This window comes from Sus scrofa, chromosome 13 (assembly GCF_054392235.1).
Source record: "Sus scrofa isolate SSC_HxYL_T2T_F1_AM1 chromosome 13, Sscrofa_HxYL_maternal_Yorkshire_Landrace_v2.0, whole genome shotgun sequence".
NCBI lineage: Eukaryota > Metazoa > Chordata > Mammalia > Artiodactyla > Suidae > Sus > Sus scrofa.
Genome location: NC_139395.1, coordinates 185,231,590 through 185,251,955, shown reverse-complemented (window position 1 = coordinate 185,251,955; position 20,366 = coordinate 185,231,590). Strand labels below are relative to the sequence as shown.

The following is a 20,366-nucleotide window of genomic DNA, read 5'->3' as shown; positions in this document are numbered from 1 at the left end:
GAGAAGTGAACTCTTTTGTTTATCGTTTTTCTTGGCACTGGCAACCCATGAAAGACTGTGGAGGAAGGCCATTTTTATCACCGTCAATATCTACCTCACCCAAAGTATTGGGTTTACTAGATGCAATCACTTAATTACAAAGTTTTTTTTTTTCCTGATAACACTAAGGAACATTTAATTTTACTTTGATTTTTTAAAAAATCTGATAAAATATTTTGGTATATTTAAACCCTCTTTTATAATGTTTCAGGAAATAAGATTTAGGCATATGGCCAGAGAAAATGTTTATTGTGTTGTGCTAAAAATATGTAGTCCAACAGACATGACTTTGTATAATGTTATTCACATCTTTAATATTTTCTTTTTCCAGCATTAAGAGATAATAGGATTGAGCTGGTTCGGGCTTCCTGGCATGAGTTGAGTATCAGCGTCAGTGATGTGTCTCTCTCTGATGAAGGACAGTACACCTGTTCTTTATTTACAATGCCTGTCAAAACTTCCAAGGCCTATCTCACTGTTCTGGGTAAGTGCAAGGGACTAACAACATGTGATCATAAGCCAGAGAGATGTGTAGAGCTACAGCAACATGATCCAAAACAAATATACACTTTGAAAATCATCAGAAGGTGTTTTAAAACAATCAGTCACTTCCCCATTTTATAAGGTGGTGTGACATTCGGTATGAATTCCCAAGAACACACAGCCATTTTGTTTCTTAGCTAGCACTAGACATCAGGTTTCTTGATTTTCAACTAAATTCCTTTGTGTCAAATCCCCCCCCATATATAATATATATGTATGTATATACACACACACTCATACACACACACCATATACATATATACAGTATTATATGGTGATCCTTTTATAAAGTGATAGAATAAATGAACATAATGACTTCAACATGTTTATCAGGTACTCCTGCATCTTATCTTTAGTCCCATAATGGCATCTTCCCTAATATCTTTTGGCTTTTAAATATGACCCCTTTGTGTATTTTAGTGTATTTAAATGGCCTTGACATTTCTATGTGTCTTCTTGCTTCTTACCTTTGTATTTTTTTTAGATACTAGATGAAGTATATGTCGCTTTTGCATGCAGTTTGTAGATTCCTTGTGGTTTTATTCTCAAAATATTGGGCCATTTTTCTAAAGGTTATAGTGACACCAAAAAGCAATACATTCATAGAGATTCTAAGGAAATAAAGTTGCAGCTTAGCGCTCTCTGTGATTCCACAGACGTCAGTGGCCCAATCAACTGAAATTGCTGCAGTTCATTGAAACACACCTGTGTACTGAACAAGTTAGAGGAATTTAAAGATTGATTTTTTTTCACCCTTACCTTGCCTTCCTTTTTTGATAGATAAAGGCATAAAATTATATTTAAACGGACTAACACATGCTGTTCTTTTGGGTGAGAATATTAAAGTTAATCCTGCTAGTGAGTTGGTTTTGTACATAGGATATGAAATATTTTTCTTTGCACGTCCCCTGGGAATATTTATAAAAATATTTCACAAGTTCACCATTAAGGGCAAAGTATACCCACTAAATGGAATATTTCAGGATAGTATTACAGGTTAATGTACTATTCTATAGAGAGCCAAGTGAGACCCCAAGAATAGGGAGCTTGCTAACTTCAGTTTATTAAATGGTAATGTAACATATTATATATATATATTTAAAGGCAATATGAAAGTGAACACACATAAAAAAAGCTAGCCAGCTCATGGGAGTATGTTGATCTGTCATTTATCTTTGCTGTTCTTGTTGCTTTAGTTCATATTTTTTTACAGTGCCTTCCAACATTCTTACATTTTATTCTTTTCAAATTGAATTAAATAGTACAATCAAGAAGCTTTCACTCTGCCTTTATTACTGAATACTTTTAGAAGACATTTTAATAAACCTCTGTCATGGCAACAGAGTATTATTGCCTCTAAAATGTACAATGTTGTTATTTAAATCACCCATGTACTATCTCTGTATATTAGTTATGTTCTTATTCATTGAATGATTTGGACTAGAAAAGGTAACAAGTGGCTAGCATTAAAAATAATACATATCATTTTCCACAAAACTACAATTGCATTTCTAATACAAGTGACATAAAGAAACATTCTCTGGAAGAATCAGAAACGTATAGTTGCAATTATTGATGAATCCCTTACTCCAAAATGCATTTTCTAGAACAAAGTACAGAGAGGATAACAATATCTTTTTAAGCTTTTAGAATTACGAAATCAGGTATAAAAGGTGCTATTTTGGTTAAATCACAATTTGCTAAAGAAGGAAGAAATGTGCTTTGCAGATTCTTCCCCCTCAATGCAAACAATCTACTTTCTTAAATCCCTGTACAGGTAAATCTTAAGATACATTGAATGGTTGTTTTTAAGATTTACAAAGAGTATTTCTGAAGGTAAAATTTCATTTTAAAAAGCTGCTTTAAACTAAAGGCATTTTAGATGTTTTCTGGATAATACACACAATACGCATATAGACTTACACATATGTATGTGTGTGTATATGTACATTTAATTTATACATTTTAAGTAATTCATTTTATTATATAGCAGTTTATTATTTTTGATTAAAGTTATTATCAGTTAAACACCCAGTCTAACTTTGTTTGTAAAAGTAATAGTCACAAAAACAAATCAACTCTAGAGATTAATGTTCCTTTCACTCATGTGCTTAAATTTCAGGTGTTCCTGAGAAGCCTCAAATTAGTGGATTTTCATCACCAGTTATGGAGGGAGACTTGATGCAGTTGACTTGTAAAACATCTGGTAGCAAACCTGCAGCTGATATAAGATGGTTCAAAAATGACAAAGAGATTAAAGGTAAGGAATGAGGAAAAGTCTCCAAATCAAAATTAATGTGCTGAAATTAGTGTGAAGTGTTAGATCCATGGCATATTTTTCTATTTTCTTTTTCAAACCACAGTCTGACGAAGTGTAATTTGAATCAGCTTTACCTTAAATTAGGTAACTTTACAGGTATGTTAATACCACCTCTGTGTGCCCCATTTTTTTTCTTATGTAACTCAGGTTTTAAAATAATATATACCCAGAAGGAAAGTTGGAGAATTAAATGAGTTAATAGAATAAAAAGCACATAGAGGGAATTTCCTTGTGGCACAGTGGATTAAGGATCTGTCATTGTCACTGCATAGGCTGTGGTCACTGCTGAGGCATGGCCAAAAATAAAAATAAAAAGGCATGTAGATTCATGCTTGACAATAACAAGCACTAAGGAAAGATATATGATTATTTTAGAGCTCATCTATGTTGTTTAGATTATGGATGGAGATACTCCATAAATTATTTCTTCAACTTGTTTATTTCTGAAAATACAAAGTTCTAAGATTAAACCTAGCTAAACATCAATAAATCTGTTTTTTAGTAGTTCACACAGAGGGCAAAAATGTATTTGTTTTGGTAAAAATGCACAGAAATGTAAATATTAGGCATAGTTCTGCTCTTGCTTCATACACCTAAACACACACACACACACACACACACACACACACACACACACACACACACTCTTTTGGGGGGTATGAAGTTCATAAGGAAAATAGCTAGTAAGGTAAGTAGTGATTTATTCATTTATTTATTTTTTTACCCCACATACAAATATCTTGGACCTGATATTACAGGCACATTAAAACCCAAGTATAAGAATCATCTACGATGCTTGTTAAAAGTGTTACCTATGTATATAGTAATATGTTTTATTCTCAAGGTAATCTTCTAAGAGATAGATTTATGCTATCTCTCATCATTATGATTATTTTAACTTATAATTAATTCAAGAACCTTACCCAGTCATGCAGGCAGAACAGATAGAATTACATGTATTATCAAGAAATTATAGGTTTATAATCCATACAATTATTCTATCTGTTTTCTATTTTAATAACTCTCTCTCTATGTATATATTTTTCTCAAATAGGGACCTATCTGTAATTTATCCTATTCATGAGCTTTGTTTCAGAACTTCTAACAAATACATTTTGTTAGTCTAAATTTGGAGAAATACAAGCACCCAAGACACAAGTTAGACACATTGCTATGCTAAATTAAACTTTCTCTTATATTCTGCCAGGGTTCTGTAACATCCATTCTAAATCTGCCTTTAGGATATATTGGTTTAGGTATGTGTGTTAAATGTCTGGACTTGGTTAGAGCTTTTCTAAATAGACCCTCTACACTGCTTCCAGAGTTATCTTACTATGACGAAGATCTGATCCAGCCACTCTTTCTGTTTAAGCACTTCTGATTGAAAGCCCTAACCTGTAGGATAAGTTTAAAATCCGATTTCCTTGGCCTATAAGAAGGCTCCAGGCAGTGGATGTTTTTCTATGTGAAAGGGTGGGTTTAAGCTAGAATGTGCTTCTTAAATACTCTCCTTCAGTTAAATTGTTTTATTTCCTACAATGTATCCCTTTTCAGAATTCTGACATAATTAATGAGTCAGTTCCTCTTAATTTCTTGCTATTTTATTTGTGTTTCAAATAAATATATTCTCAAGGAGTTCAGAGGCTAATATACTAGTCATTAATATTGACTGTTTTTAAAATAGTAGCCTTATAAAAATACATGTTTTCATAAAAATATTTTTATAAGATATCTTAATTTTTGACAAATTTGGCTTCTACTCTGAAGGCCAGATTTGTTTATAAACTAGGTAGAGAGTAGACTTTTGTTTATATGTAAAAACATGAAGTTTTGATCTTATAAACACCATAATTTAAAATCATCTGAGTCAAGACTCAAATGAAAAATCAAGACAAAATGGTATACAGAATCATTGTATGGACTGTGCTCTCTTTAGAAGTAGTGAAGCTTTTTTTCCTATGCTCTTCAATGCACGGCCATTGATAGAACATTTATTATTCCTTACTTGCATTTTTTGGTATGGTCTTCTATTTGTTTATAACCCTTACTTTGCATGTTTATACAGTTTGTCATCACAATTAGATGGTGAACTTCCTGGATGCTCTAAACTGTTTTTATAGGTGTCCATGAAAATATGCTGTGGTCAGTACTCCACAGAGAATGCACAGTCATTATTATTTCTATGCTCAAGGTATGCTAAGTGAAAGTTCACCTAAAATCCCTCAGCTGACATGGCCTTACTGAAAGGAATGCTCCATCCTTATCTTGCACTTTTGTCTTTTCAGAAATCCAAACTTGACTTTCTATTATCATGTAACAGTTTTTTACCATAATATCACTAGACACTTTTAAAAAAGACAATCCCTAGTTTAAGGCAATGGGAAAAGATAAGCTAATCAAACATGATTAAATTCAATTGAATAAGAAAGTGTTAAAGTGTGTTCCAATGACACAGCATTCTATGGTCCGTGAGTGAATACCCCAATGAAGAAAGCAAGAACCTTGACTTGGAGATGTTTAAGATTCCTTTGGGGTGATAAAACCAGTTATTAGGAATATTTTCCTATAAAGAGGAATGTATAACAATGTTTAAATCTCAAAGTGGTTATTATACTCAAGGGAAATAATTATTTTCCTTATGTTTTAACTAAGCCTTAGCCAGTTCAGCATATTGACACTGTGTTAAGTTTCAGATTTATATGACAGAGATAAGGACCTTCAAAGTGATCTCTGATTTCAAGATGAGTACATTTCAAGATGTACAACTTTTTCCCTATTATTATCTAATATATGAATTTAATTTCCAGGTCTGGGGGAGGGTTGTTTCAAAGTCCTAGTGGATCACATTTTCTTCTCCAGGATGCTTCCATATTAGATCATAGAGCAGTGGTTCTCAAACTTCAGTAGGCATCATCATCACCTCCAGGGTCTGTTAAATCCCAGACTATAGGGCTCTGACCCCAAATTTTCTGATTGAGAAGATCTAGGTTGGAATGTGAGAACATGTAGTTTTAGCAGTGTGTTGAATGTGTGAGTGATGGTCAGGCTCCTGTTTGGGGACCACTTTTGCACAGAGAATATAACAGTGAGAACTATCAGTAATTTACATAAAAATCTTACCTCTGTCTCTAAACTTTAGTTTTTTAATCTACCAGATGAGAATTATAAAGTTTGCCTCAAAGTGCTGCTCCAAGGATTTCTTATGAGCAAATATGTATTTTTACAGTATAAGGAATCACTGAATTTATTTTAGATTTTATTATTATCACTATTATTACTACCTTGAGCAAACCATGATTGACAAGTTGTAACAATCCTTGAATTTGTCCTAGAAATGTAAACAAAAAAGAATTCTTCCTTTAAGGTACATATAAACATAAGATCTAATAGGTTTAGTAAAAGACAAGTGAACTGGCTATGCTTTTTGTACAGAAGAGGAAGCAGAGATTTTGAGGGAGAGGTGAAGAAGGCAGCAGTTCATTGATGAATGCTGAATAAATATCTGTTAATGAATAAAAGGATATTAAACAATGCAGGGATTGGTTGTGGGTAAAAGTAGATGAAAGAGCATTCTAAAGGAAGGAACCATTTGTTTATGCAGAGTAAAAGCACGTGATTGTTTAATGGAACTGAAGCTTTCTGTGTGACACAGACGTGAGAGGTAAACAGGAAGGCAGAGACCAATTAAGTCATGGAAGATCCTTTATACCAGATTTAGGGGTTTGGAGTTTATTCTGCAGACAGTGGTGAGACATATTCTTCTATATGCTTTAATCGGTGGAATGAACAATCATAGTTTTCATCTAACTCTGTCCTTTACTTCCTATGAGTCTGACTCAGAAATCCCCTTGGTGCCTCTGGGCAGCTCTGTATTCAAAACTGCAGGGGGTTTCACTGCAGCTTTTAATCTTCTGTGTAGCAAGGGAGTCTGAATATTTGCCATTTAGTATAGGAAAAAATGTGCCTTGTCTTCCTCAATCTATCAGCTTCCTGAGAACTTTCATAAACTTTCCATTCCATAGATAAGTTTAGTCATTTGTGGTTTGAGCAGTTAATCATAATGTCTTTAAGATTTTCCAGCTAACTAGCTTTTACATGAGTGTATTAGGCAGAATTCTGTGATAACCCTCAATGACCTACATTTGTGTATAATCTTTTCCTCTGGACTGTAGGAAGAACTTGTAAATATGTGTGATTTCATTGCCTTGATCATGTTACCTTACATGGCAAAAGGGATTTTACAGATATATTTATGGGTCCCTCTTGAGCTCATCAAAGGGAGATCATCATCAAGGGAAGCCTGGGATAATGAGATGAGATCTTTATAAAAGAATGAAGAGTCAAACATTTCCCTCCTGACCTAGAAGTAAGCAAATAGCTATGTGTGAACTGCCTGTAGGGGCCATGTGACAAAGAAGTGCGGGTGACCTCTAGGAGCTGATAGCTTGTGATAGCTTGTGAGAAAATGGGGACCTTGGACATATAGCATCAAGGAAGTAAATTTGCCAACAATCAGTGAGTTAATTATAGAGGACCATCAAACTTAGATGGGAATCATGGCTGCATCCAACACTGAATTCAGCCTGGTGACACTGAGAAGAGGATTGGGCTAAGCCCTACCTGGTCTCCTAACCCATAGAAATTGTGAGAAAATAAATGTATATTGCTTAAGGACACTAAGCTTATAGTAATTTATTCTGCAGCAATAATGGGAAACTGAGATCCAGAAAGGCAGAAAGATTTATTTCTCACAGTCACCCTCACCTCCACCGGCAAAGACTGGACTTGAATATTCCAAGACCCAGCATTTGGGTTTGGGAGGAAAGCTGAAGCCTGGAACACTATTTAAAGGACATTCCAATCATGAGCTAGTAAAGCCCTGAACTAATGGATGAAATGGAATTTTTTAAAAAGGGATGAACTTAGAAGATAAATTTCAGGTGACCTTGCTGAGTGATTCTGAGAGATGGAGCAAAAAAAGGTCAAAGGCTGCACGATCTGGGTGCCTGAGTGATTTGGTTAGGGTTGAATAACCTTCAATAATTGAGGTTGAAGTAACTATAGAGAATTTAAAGGTTAAGCCTGGCAGGTTTTTGGAATTAGGTGAATTATGATTAAGAAAGGGATTTTAAGAAAGGGATAATAAAAGGTCTATTATCACCTAGTGAATGACAATTTAGTTTTAGGTTTTTAAAATAATGATCACCCTTTATGTGAGGAGGACACTTCCAACCGAAGTCTTTTCAATACTTCCTCCTGCCCCCGAGAATCATGCTGTGTATTAACCTGCATATCTATCAAAGCCTGCCTTTATTGGGAGTCGTTTAAGCTTACCAGTACGTAATAGCGTTGCCTGTATTCTACAAGTGTCATTTACTTATTATACATGGTTTGTTTCAAATGTTTGACCATCAAGCTTAAGCTGACTTTAGCTGTATTTCCCTATGTGAACAGGGTTATTGTCATACACTTCCGTATTAATATAATGCAGCAGCTCATTTTCAAGGTGGCTAAATATAGTGTAATTTCACTGTAAGCTACTTAGTAAATTTTTTTTCAGCATTTGGAAACAAAAGAGTGCATTTCTGAATGTTGTGTTTCTCAGATGGTAGCCTTTAGACTACTTAGATTAGAATCAACTGAAGTACTAGTTTAAAATTGAAGATTCCTGTATGTCATGCCTGTAAGTCCAAATATTTATTAAGTACTTCTGTCCAACCATAGGCCCCCCATACTTTGAAAATTTGTAGAATTAGAGACCAGTAAGCCAAGTATTAATAGATATTCAAAAAAAGAAAGGAAAGTGGTCTCAATCTACTAAATTTAGAAAATGATTCAATATCCTGTGTCTTTCAGGAATCTACTCTTAGAAGGAGGGTTTCTGAAACTGAATCAAAATGTATTTTAGTGCTTTAACATTTCTGAGAACTACTGCAAAAATTCCATTGGCTAACATTGTAGCAGTGTTTTTTGACCATTTGGTCAAAAATTTGTTTTATGTTTCTTGCATTGAAGTCCATGGAATCTGCTTTAAGAAATGGTAGATTATATGCTTAATTTAAACATTCTATCTGATTATACAAAACTAGTTTTTGCCTAATGCTCCATTTAATGTCAGTTGCACAAAACCTTAATTTAAATGAGTGAAATATTAACATAATACAGAGACAGTGAGTCCTTTGAAGCTAAACACTAAAGAGAATAAAAAGGAGATATTTGTGTTTCCTAAGTTTTCTGTGTCACATATAAGGATTAGTTGAAAGTGTTAAACTTACAGTGTACACCATAAATCAATGATTTTTTGTGTTCTTTTGTTCAAACTTAACCACTTTGAAAGTGGCCTTGCTATTTAAATCAGATCACACTGAACCCCATATTAAATAAGAAAAATAAATAGCATGAGTAATACCAGTGAGGGGTTTGTGTGTGTGTGTGTGTGTGCACGCACACAATTTGGAGTTTTCTGAATACTATTGAATGTATTACTTCAAGACACTCTCAAGACTCCATAGACATAAGACATCTTCATGGAAAGAGAGAAAACAGTTGTTTCATCTGGATGTGAATGGCTGATGAAAGTAAAGGATCATCAAAAAATTTTTTGAAACTTTTTTTATTAAATTACTGATTTTTTAGAAACAACTTTATTGAGATAGACAAGAAACAATCTACACATATTTTAAGTATGTAGTTTGGTATATTTTCACAAGTGTATGTAGTGATGAAACCATCACCACAATCAAAATAATGAACATATTCATTATCCATGGAAGTTTGTTCAGACACCTTCATAATCCCTTCCTCCTGATCTTCTCTGCCCATTCCCTGTCTCACTCCCAGGAAACCACTCTTCTGCTTTAGGTCATTATAGATTACTCTATATTTTCTAGAATTTTGTATAAATCAAATCATATAGTATGAACTCTTCTTTTTTGACTTATTTCTATCAGGATAAATATTCTGAGATTCATCTGTGTTGCACGTATAAGGGTTGTTGCTGTTTATTGCTAACTGGTGTTCTATTGTATGTATCTCTATTTATATTTATCCATTTGGGGTCTTTGCAAAAAATCTACCATGAACACCTGGGTATAAGTCTTTGTATGTACCTGAGCTTTTATTTATCTCGGATAAATGCCTAGGAGCAGAATGATTGGGTCATATGGTAGATATATATGTAATTTTTAAAGACATTTCCAAACTATTATTAAAATTGGTTGTACTACTTCATTGAAATCCAACTTTTTAATTGTATTATTATTATTATTATTTTTACTTTTATGAATCATGCTTTGGTATTATGTGTAAAATAGTTTTGCCTAATCCAAGATCACAAAGAATTACTTCCATAAATTTCACATTTTTTAGATTTTGAATGTACTTTAAGTAATTTTCCATTTTCAGTGACCTTGTCTTTTCCTTCTCTCAGCTGTATTATTTCCAGGTCAGTTTCAATAGATTGATTGATCTCATTATAGATAGCATTTCCCTGCTTCTTTGAATATAGAATAGTTTTTGATTGGATTCCTGATACTGTAAATTTTACCTTTCTGGTACGGAATATTCTCATATTTCTATAAGTGTTCTTAAGATTTGGTCTGGTTAAGTAACTTAGAATTTAATCCTTTCAGAGCTTCGTTTAAATTTTTTAGATGGGACCAGAGCAGCTTTTATTCTAAGAATTACTTAGTTCTCATTACTAAGGTGAAATCCTCTGAGTGCCCAGGGTACCAATTATCAGGTTTTTTTTTTTTTTTCAGTCATGTTGGTTAGAACAGGCACTGTTCCCAGTTCTGTGTAGGCATCATGTACTCTTTCGTCTAATCTTTTTTGATAGTTCTTGTCCTAGCCTCACTTTCCTCACACAGATAAACTGATCAATAATTATCTTGCCAAATACTGTGGGGGACTCTGCAGATATCTGGAGTTATCTCGCTGTGTATCTCTTTCCTTTTTGATACCCCATCCTGCAAACTCTAGCTACTTTGTCCTTCTTAGATACGCAGTTCCATCAGCTTTACTGATGGAGGGTGCCAGGTTCTGCATGAGGGCACCACAGCCTACAAAATATCTCAAAGCATTAAGCAAGGACAAATTTTTAGAGTTCCTCTCATTTGTTTTCCTTCTGTTATAACTGTGCATTATTATACTGTTCACTATCTTAAAAACTTCTGCTTTCAGCTAAGAGATAAATCCAGCTTTACTATTCCGCTAAGCTGGAAGCAAAAGTTATTTTGTCTTTATTTTTGAAATGTAGAAAAATGGTATTTTTATTTCAGTGGTCACGTGTTTTAATTTTGCCTGATTGCTTATTTAAGATGATATAATGAGGAGTTCCTGCCATGGTGCTATGGGTTAATGATCTGGCTTGTCTCTGTGGAGGCACCAAGTTTGATCCCCAGGCCAGTGCAGTGGACTAAGGAACCAGTGTTGCTGCAGCTGTGCCATAGGTCACAGATCTCCCTCAGATTTGATCCCAGGCCCTGGAGCTTCCATATGACTTGGGGGCAGCCAAAAAAGAAAAAAAAAAAAGTGACGTAATGAATTTAAAAGGATGAATATAAGTATGAAATGTACCCATACTCACTTTGAAAAAATATTTTAGATTAATAATTCTACTAATTTCAAAGTTAGAAATTATCATATTTAGCCACAGAAATTCAGTGCTGTGGAAATAGAAAGAAAAGTTCTAGCATGTATATAATGAGATAAATAAATATAAGCCTCTGAATTGCACTTGTTGAAGAATGAGCATTGTATCAACAAAATGATGTTTTTCCTTGTTCATTCATATTTTTAATCAGTGTTTTTAACTTAAGGGTTAAAGCAAGTGCATACCTCAGTCATTGAGGAATCATCACCCAATAAGAAATCTTGAGATTATAATAATATAAATATTCAAATTTATTAGCTTTTTAGCTCACATCTGCTGATGGAGGGACTCAATCCCTATTCAAATTTTCCTTAGGTTATTTCAAAAAGATACTTATGACTTCTTTGTATAATAAGAAAAATTCCTTTCCCATTCATTAGTTTTATATTTTTTCATGTGTGGGATATGTAGTGAAAAGTTCTTGTTCCCAACAACTTTAGCAAATGATATTCTTGGGACTCAGGAGGATATTTTATAAAATTTATGAATCAGATGTTTCTGAAACAATTATTTAATTCTTTGATCAATAAAAGTCATTAGATTCAAATATTTTTTCATAATATTATGTCCTAATTGACATCTTACTGAAGCAGTATTTAAATGCCTTCGTAATATTTCTTCCAATTGCATTGGTAATGGGGAATTATGGAGATAGATTATATTACTGAGATTTCTCGATAGCAGTATAGAGTGGGATCATAAAGTTCTCTCTTCTTTGTCCACTATTTTATTTACTAGCTTGAATACTAAATACTCTGTTTCTTGAAAGTAGTCATTATATGCAGTTTTTATCTTTCAAGAGAGTGACCAGTCTTTACTTTTTCTTCACTTTTTCCTCTTCAATCAATAACTCTTCAAAGTTACTTATTAGTACTCCTCCTAAATTAAAGCAAAGCATGAAATTAGCCATTTTATTTACTTTTACATAGCTTTTTTGAGATGTAATTTACTTTAAGCATACAATTCAGTGTTTTTTAGTAAATTCACAGAATTATGTAATGCCTACCACGATCAATTTTACATTTTTATCATCCTAAACAAATTTCATATCTGTTGGTGGTCACTCCATATTTTCCCCCATCCTCTCCCTACCTCTAGGCAATAAATAATCTGTTTTCCATCTCTATAAATTTGCCCATTGTGGATATTTCATATACATTAAATCATACCATATATGGACTACTATGACTAGCTTTTTAGCACAATGTTCAGGATTCTTATGTATTATGGCTAAATCAGTACTTCATTCTTTTTAACTGTGGAATAATATTCCACTGTATGCGTCTACTCTATGTTATTTATTCATTCATCTGTTGATGAACATTTTGGATTTCACACTTTTTTTGGCTATTATGAATAACTCTGATATGAAAATTTAGGTCCAAGATTTTGTGTAGAAGTATGCTTTCATTTCTCTTGGGTATATACCTAGGAAAAGTATTGCTAGGTTTTGTGGTTTCTGATTCTTGTTCTCTGGATACATTTTTAAAAATACTTGTGTTTGTATATATACTTGTAATTGTTACATTTTTCTAATTAATTGACACATACTGTTATTATTGATATAGGCTGATCATTTCACATTCTGTTTTCTGGTCTCCATTGTTTTTGATAACTCAATTGTTAATATTTAATATTTTTGGAGTCCCTTTGTGAAAAGCTATTTTTCTCTTCCTGCTTTCAAGATTGATTTTTTTCTTTGTTTTTGTCATTTTTAATATAATATGTTTGGATATACATCATTTTGCATTTAAGCTACTTAAAGTTCATTGAGCTTCTTGGATGTGTTGACTAATGTTTTTCATTGAGTTAAGAAAGTTTGCATCAGTCTTTCTTCAAATGTTTTGTCACTCCTTTTCCTCTCTCCTTTCATCTTGTGTTCTTATTACACAAGTGTTGTAGTTAATGCTTTCCCATTTTTTCCCCAAGCTTTGTTAATTTATCCTCATTATTTTTTTTCTCCCTTTTCCTCAGATTAATAATTGGTATTATTCAGAATAATCAGTATTAAGCTGTACCTTTTTTAGTTCATAACCACTGTTAAATCCTCTATTATTATTTTTTTTAATTCCAGAAATTTTATTTGGTTCTTCCTTTATACTTTCTTTTCATTAATGTTCACAATTACTTTGTTTCACTTCTTGAAATGTTTTATACTCTAGTTCTTTGAAAATGTTTATGATGAATCATTTGAACTTTCTTCCTAAAAGTTTTAAATGTTTGTGGTTTTTTTCCTCGCAGTGGAGTTACATATTCTTGTTACTTTTCATGTCTCATAATTTTTGTTAAAAATGAAATATTTAGCTAATATATTGAGCAATTCTGGGTACTGATCTCACCATGTAGTTTATTGTTTGCTTTTTTATGGATTTAGTCACTTGGATGGACTATTTTCACTGAACTAGTGGTATGCCCTAGTTCTTTTGAAATGACACTCACTCCGACTTTACAAGCAGGATGCAGGCTAGCGGTGGGAGCTTCTGGTCTTCTTGGCTTGCCACTCTGGCTTAAAACCTCTACTCCATAAGTGAACTGAGTGAGAACTATGGAGGTCCTTGTATTCTTGTCCTATGTGTTGTGACTGGGTGGAGGAAGAGAGCCCTTACCTACACTCCCTAGGGATTTAATCTTCAACCAAGAGCAAGAGTAAGGGGAATACAAAATGATGGTTACCTGCCACTCCTGAGAAAATACTGAGTCTCTGATTGGGAGCTGGCAGGGAGGATAAGCTCATCCTTGGGTCACATTCGTCAGGAGTCAAACTTCTCTCATGATAAATTGGAGTTGAGGTAGAGGTAAGGAGCAAAACATGATATAAGTACCACAGACTCCACTTTGTCTTACTAAGACTTAATGCATTTTCTTGAATAATTATTTCTTCATTTGCTATATGGTCTTAGCACAATTTTTAGAGTCCTAGGTGTGTGTGTGTATTTAAATAATTTTTACCAATTCTTATTCTTTCACTGGACAGTTTACAGAGTTCTTTACCCTGATATTCCAAGAGTTCCCCTCTGATTTCTTTTTATACTTATGTCTTTTCACAATGTTGACCCATAAATTATTATATCATCTTTGTATAGTCTTCTGTTACTCATCCTTACAAATTGTTTTGTCTATCTTGTCCTGTTATTTCTTTCATAAGAAAAAATCTATATTTCTCCTCTTGACTATGTTATATTCACAATTTATTTAATTTTTCCCTCTCTAGGAGATGGAACTATTTGATAATTTTTTAACCTTGTAATTCTAAGCATTTTTTAAATTATGTTCTTCCTCTTTTCATTATGAACTTTATTTGGAAAAACCATGTATGGATGGAATTTAAAACAAAATAGTAGCTTGATGTATTTTTATTTTAATTGTTTTTTAAATTCACTTTTTTTCCTTAATTTTTATCTACAGCTAAATATATCTACAGGTTTTTTTGTTTGTTTGTTTTTTTAAATCTACAGTTTTTATCTACAGTTAAATATATCTGAAATCCCACATCTAAAAAGTTCTGGTGCATGGAACTCTGAACTCTGATCCCTAGTTGGCTGCACTAGGGATCAGTATGTGTATATCTGATTTAAAAACATCCATAACAACACATAAAAATTATTTATTTACATTTAATGTGTCTATTCAATCATCTTTGGTCATCTATCTCTAGCTTTTATACTCTTCCAAAACAGAAACTGCTCACTTATTCAGAGGTTAGACTAATGACATCTTCACATTTTCCTAGGGTAATGATAAGTGAATTAAATAAGAGATTCAGTACATAGAAAAGCAATGACAAATTGACAACTGCTTCAAAAGGTATGCATATTTACAATGATTCTACTTATTAGAAGGAAAAGAATGCTGTGCCTGACTGAATATAGACTTTTTAAAATCAATTTAAAACAGACTTATTAAGCATCTGAGGTGTTCCAGACACTGTCCCGGGCACTGGGTATAAAAACCATACAGGAGTATAAAAATTAAGAGTGGAAGATAAGAAAGATAATAAAGGAGAAAAATAGTGGAAGGAAAAAGAAAAACAAAGTAAAAAAGCAAGAGAGAAACAAAATTAAAATTCCAAATTATTCTTTATTTTCTGAATACATGAATTATATTGAACTTTGTGAATGTCCTACTGGGTAATTGGAATTCAAAAATGACATGTTTCTTTGAAAAATAAGATAACCTATTGAAAAATAATCAACAAAACTATTGTAGTACATGATAGAGAGAAACATTGTGATTTATTTGGAAAGCTAATTTCACATTACAGATGTTTTGCTGATGCAAATGACTTATTTTCACAATACATTGATGAGGGGCATCAACCTATTTTTTTCTTACATGTGTTGAATTCTAAAGGATTCCATACAATAAATTGTTTGATGACTAGAAAATTGCATCACCCAAAGTATTTCAAAGGACTCACACTTGTCTACTCCTTGTAGAATTTACTCAAATGTATATAGATTTTTTTTTTAATTTTCTCACAGAGTTTACTCTAACGGATGAGCTTTTAAAATTTTTTCCTGCCATCTTTTATCATCTTTCAGGCCTGCAATAAAATACCTTTTTAAATAGAAAATGAATCTTTCAATCTTTAAGAGAAGACATTATAATCTATACAAATATAGTGACTACTCTGAGGAGGCATCAGGCTTAGAGTCAAATGTGTGTGTGTGTGTGTGTGTATTTATTTATTTTAGTCAGAGGGTGTAGTCTTTTTGTGTGTGTTTTTTTGGTTCTCTTTTTTAATTTTATTAGATGGTTTAGTCTTTTGGGTTCAGCTTAAGGAGATAGTGCCCAAAATATAAAATATTTTCTTAGAAAAGGATACTAGTAAAAGTTAGCTTCTCATGTCTAAATTTGTGGTTAATATCACTTGTGGTAGTTTCACTCAACCTACTCTCAAGTGACAAGAGGTTACAGTAAGGTTCTGACCATTGCCAAGTAAAAGACGCACAAGGAAACCTATTTATAGGCATAACGATTTTTCCCTGAATGTAGAGTTCACTAATTGGCTTCATAGTTACTTACCTCCTTTGTCTACAAGTACACTCAGTGATCTGGTTCTTCCTCCCTTTGGCACACTTTTTCTATTCATCATGAATGAAGCTTTCTCCTTAGACTGGCTAAATTGTGGCTTTACTAGAACTTACTGTAGGATGTACGTGTGTGTACATGCATGTGTATGTGGGTATACATGTGTGTATGCTCAAGCATGTGTTTTTATTTCAATTTTTTTGAATTCTTTAAGGTTTTAAATCACATTAAGTTATATGACAGAGAATCTGAAACAGGTTATAAACTACATAGGTTCTGCTTGGGCATAAAATTTCTTGCTTGTCACCTTGGAAATTAGGCAGTGAGGGGTCAAGTACCTCTTGAGGTTTAATCACCCCTAGCTGAGTCGCATGCTACAGATCATCATGATTTACAGGCAAGGGATGGCTATACAAGAAATTACTTAAGATAGGTGTTTACTATTAAATTGTAAGCCTGATTATGCCAGACACTATCAATTTAATTCATTGAATGAATATATTGTAGAGGATTGCAAATATTTTCACATATCAATATAATTTTTGGATTTTAGGGCTGTAATGCTGTTAGATATAAAATATTAAGGATTCTCTAATAAAATATTGTGCTCTTGGATTAGATTTGCAAGATGCTACCCTCCCTACATCTTTTGGAGTTTTATACTTATGCACAATTGGTAGAGTATAAACTAAGCCCAAAGTGCCCAAGATGAATCAGTTATGCATGATATACCTTATAATGCATGAGCAAGCTGTGTAAATCAGAAAGGGGAAAACTTTTTTTGGAACTGACAAACATTTATTTCTAGCTCATTATGTTAGTGGTACAGAAATAATAAGTAGTATTCATATTGCTACTGATTATTCAAAGATAGTGATAATCATCCATAAACATTTTTTTCATCTGGGCTTTTAGAATCTATTAACATGAACTGGATTTGGGTCAAATCCTTGTCAAGTAAAACAGTTATTTTGTTGCTAGTTGATGGTAGAGCCATAGCTTTACAAAAAAAGGATTATGACTGGCACCCTCTTTAAAAAGCGAAGTTTTAAGAAAAGGATTTATGAAAGTCTATGCCTTTCAGGAGCTCCCATTGTGGCACAGCAGAAACGAATCCAACTAGGAACCATGAGTTTGCAGGTTAGATTCCTGGCCTTGCTCAGTGGGTTAAGGATCCAGCATTGCCATGAGCTGTGGTGTAGGTCACAGACGCAGCTTGCATCCTGATTGTTGTGGCTGTGGCATAGGCTGATGGCTGCAGCTTGGATTAGACCCTTAGCCTGGGAATCTCCATATTCTGCAGGAGTGGCCCTAAAAGGACAAAAAAAAAAAAAAAAAAAAAAAGAAAAGAAAAAAGAAAAAACCCAAAACAAACAACAACAACAAAAAGTCTACCCCTTTTAAATTGGAGTTGTGTAAAAGAACACTCACAGGCAATAATGAGATTTACCACAGTAACATGTTTTGAGATCTTCTCCAGTGAACAAATGTAAGTGGTTAACAGACTTTAAAAATTCTACCATATAAGACCTGGCCTTAACATTTTTGGTCTGGAGAAAGTTTTAAGCACATATAAAATCAAATACTTACCTTGAAAATTAAATAAATATGGTTCATAAAATACCTGTTGAACACTAAACCTAAAGAAAAGAAAAGTACTGGCATTTCACTTTAAGATAAACTGTTTTTTTGTTTGTTTGTTTTTTGTTTTTGCCTTTTTAGGGCCACACCTGCGGCATCTGGAGGTCCCAGGCTAGGGGTCTAATCGGAGCTATAGCCACTGGCCTACACCAGAGCCACAGCAATGTGGGATCCAAGCCGCATCAGCAACCTACACCACAGCTCATGGCAACACAGACCCTTAATCCACTGAGCAAGGCCAAGAATCGAACCCACAACCTCATGGTTCCTAGTCGGATTCGTTTCCGCTGCACCATGACAGGAACTCCATAAACTGGTTTTAAAATATGCACCTAAATTACTGAATGAGTTAACCATAGTTCCTTTATTTCAATGTTTTAATGATGAGTAAATTGGTTATCTTTTAAAACTGATTTATTTAGTTTTAGAAATTGTGACCTATAGGACTTCTCTTATTTTTTATATATATAATAATTTTTTTTCCATTATATCTGGTTTACAGTTTTCTGTCAATTTTCTACTGTATAGCATGGTGGCCCAGTTACACATACATGTATACATTCTTTTTTCTCACATTATCATGCTCCATCATAAGTGACCAGACATAGTTCCCAGTGCTACACAGCAGGATCTCATTACTTGTCCATTCCAAAGTCAATAGTCTGCATCTATTAATCCCAAGCTCCCAGTCTATCCCACTCCCTCCGCATTGGCAACCACAAGTCTATTCTCCAAGTCCACGATTTTCTTTTCTGTGGAAAGTTTCTAATATATGGCACAAATGAACCTTTCTATAGGACTTCCTTTAAATAGTAGTTACATGACATATCCAGTTGTTCAACAGGATCACTCCAAATTTTTGTCAGTAAAGCCAAGTTATCTCATATAATGCTTACGTGTTCTTTTACATATGGCAAGAGGACATGCATTCAGCTTACTAAAAATTGTACCAAAGCATAAAAGTACCATTAATAACAGTGGTATGGATTCAGTGTAAATTTCTTGAAATCTACCAAAACAGTCATCTGATTCCAAAAAACATTTTTACAAATCTGGATTCTGAAAATAATAGCAAAGTTCATGTTCTATATAAGCATCAATATTTAGGATGTACATGAAGACCCTACAGCTTTGCTCTTGGCTAGAGAATTATAGCCTTGATTAGGTCAGAAGTCACATAATATGCTAATAATTGCTCAGAGATATCTCCAAATTATGAGAAGGTATGGTACTTCAAGTACTGGAAAACGGGCAAAAGCTCTGTCTAATTCCCTGCCTTGTGGCATATTGGCTTTGCAATGAATTAAAAGGAAACTCAGGTCTGACTAAAATGTAGAAAGCAATTGTATCACAAAAGTTAAAATTATTCTGCTCCAGGTGATTAGAATCATTGTGGAACTTCTGAAGGAACTTCCCTTTAGAGGATTTTCTTTCTAAATGTTTAGTGCAAAGATAGCTAGAAACTACAGATATAAAGGCAGGTAATCTAAAATTATAAATATGGAAAGATGGATGTGGAGGTATTGCCCAAGATTTGATATTTTATGAAAAGATTTGGAAGGAAAAACATCCAGATTACCCTTTGTTTTGTTGCACAGCCAACTTGGCGCAAAGTTTTTAAGGTATTAATTTGAGGGGCTCAGAGTTTAACCTACAATTACATTTGACATTTTTTTGTACCATAGTTCTTAGTGAGATAAATGATCCCAAATCCCAAATATAAGCAGGTCACTATTAAGATAATAAGATATATATAAAATAAGATATATATACAATAAGATAAAGATATATACCATTAAAAATAATAGATGGAGTTCCCTGGTGGACTAGTGGTTAAAGATTCAATAAGATAAAATATATACCATTGAAAATAATAGATGGAGTTCCCTGGAGGACTAGTGGTTAAAGATTCAGCATTGTCACTTCTGTGACTTGGGTTTGATCCCTGGCCAGGGAACTTCTGCATGCTGTGGCTGTGGCCAAAAAAAAATAAATAACTGATAGAAAACTTTTACTGGGACTTCAGCAAGAAATGTTCAGGAAAATAATTTTTTTATAAGAATACTTGAGGAATTTTCCTAGGCAGATTTTTTTTAATAAATTTTTTATTATAGAAAATTTCCAACATACACAATGTAA

At 33.3% G+C, this 20,366-nt stretch overlaps 1 protein-coding gene across 4 annotated transcripts in view; it reads left to right on the top strand.

Annotated features, from left to right (window-relative positions):
• Positions 1 to 20,366, top strand: part of CADM2 (cell adhesion molecule 2) — a 1,076,345-nt gene that overhangs the window by 888,621 nt on the left and 167,358 nt on the right. For all 4 annotated transcript variants that reach the window (XM_021071359.2, XM_021071361.2, XM_021071360.2 and 1 more), the window contains 2 exons: positions 371 to 523; positions 2,705 to 2,842. In XM_021071359.2, the coding sequence (XP_020927018.1) occupies positions 371 to 523; positions 2,705 to 2,842 (291 nt within the window). The remainder of the gene's footprint in view (positions 1 to 370; positions 524 to 2,704; positions 2,843 to 20,366) is intronic.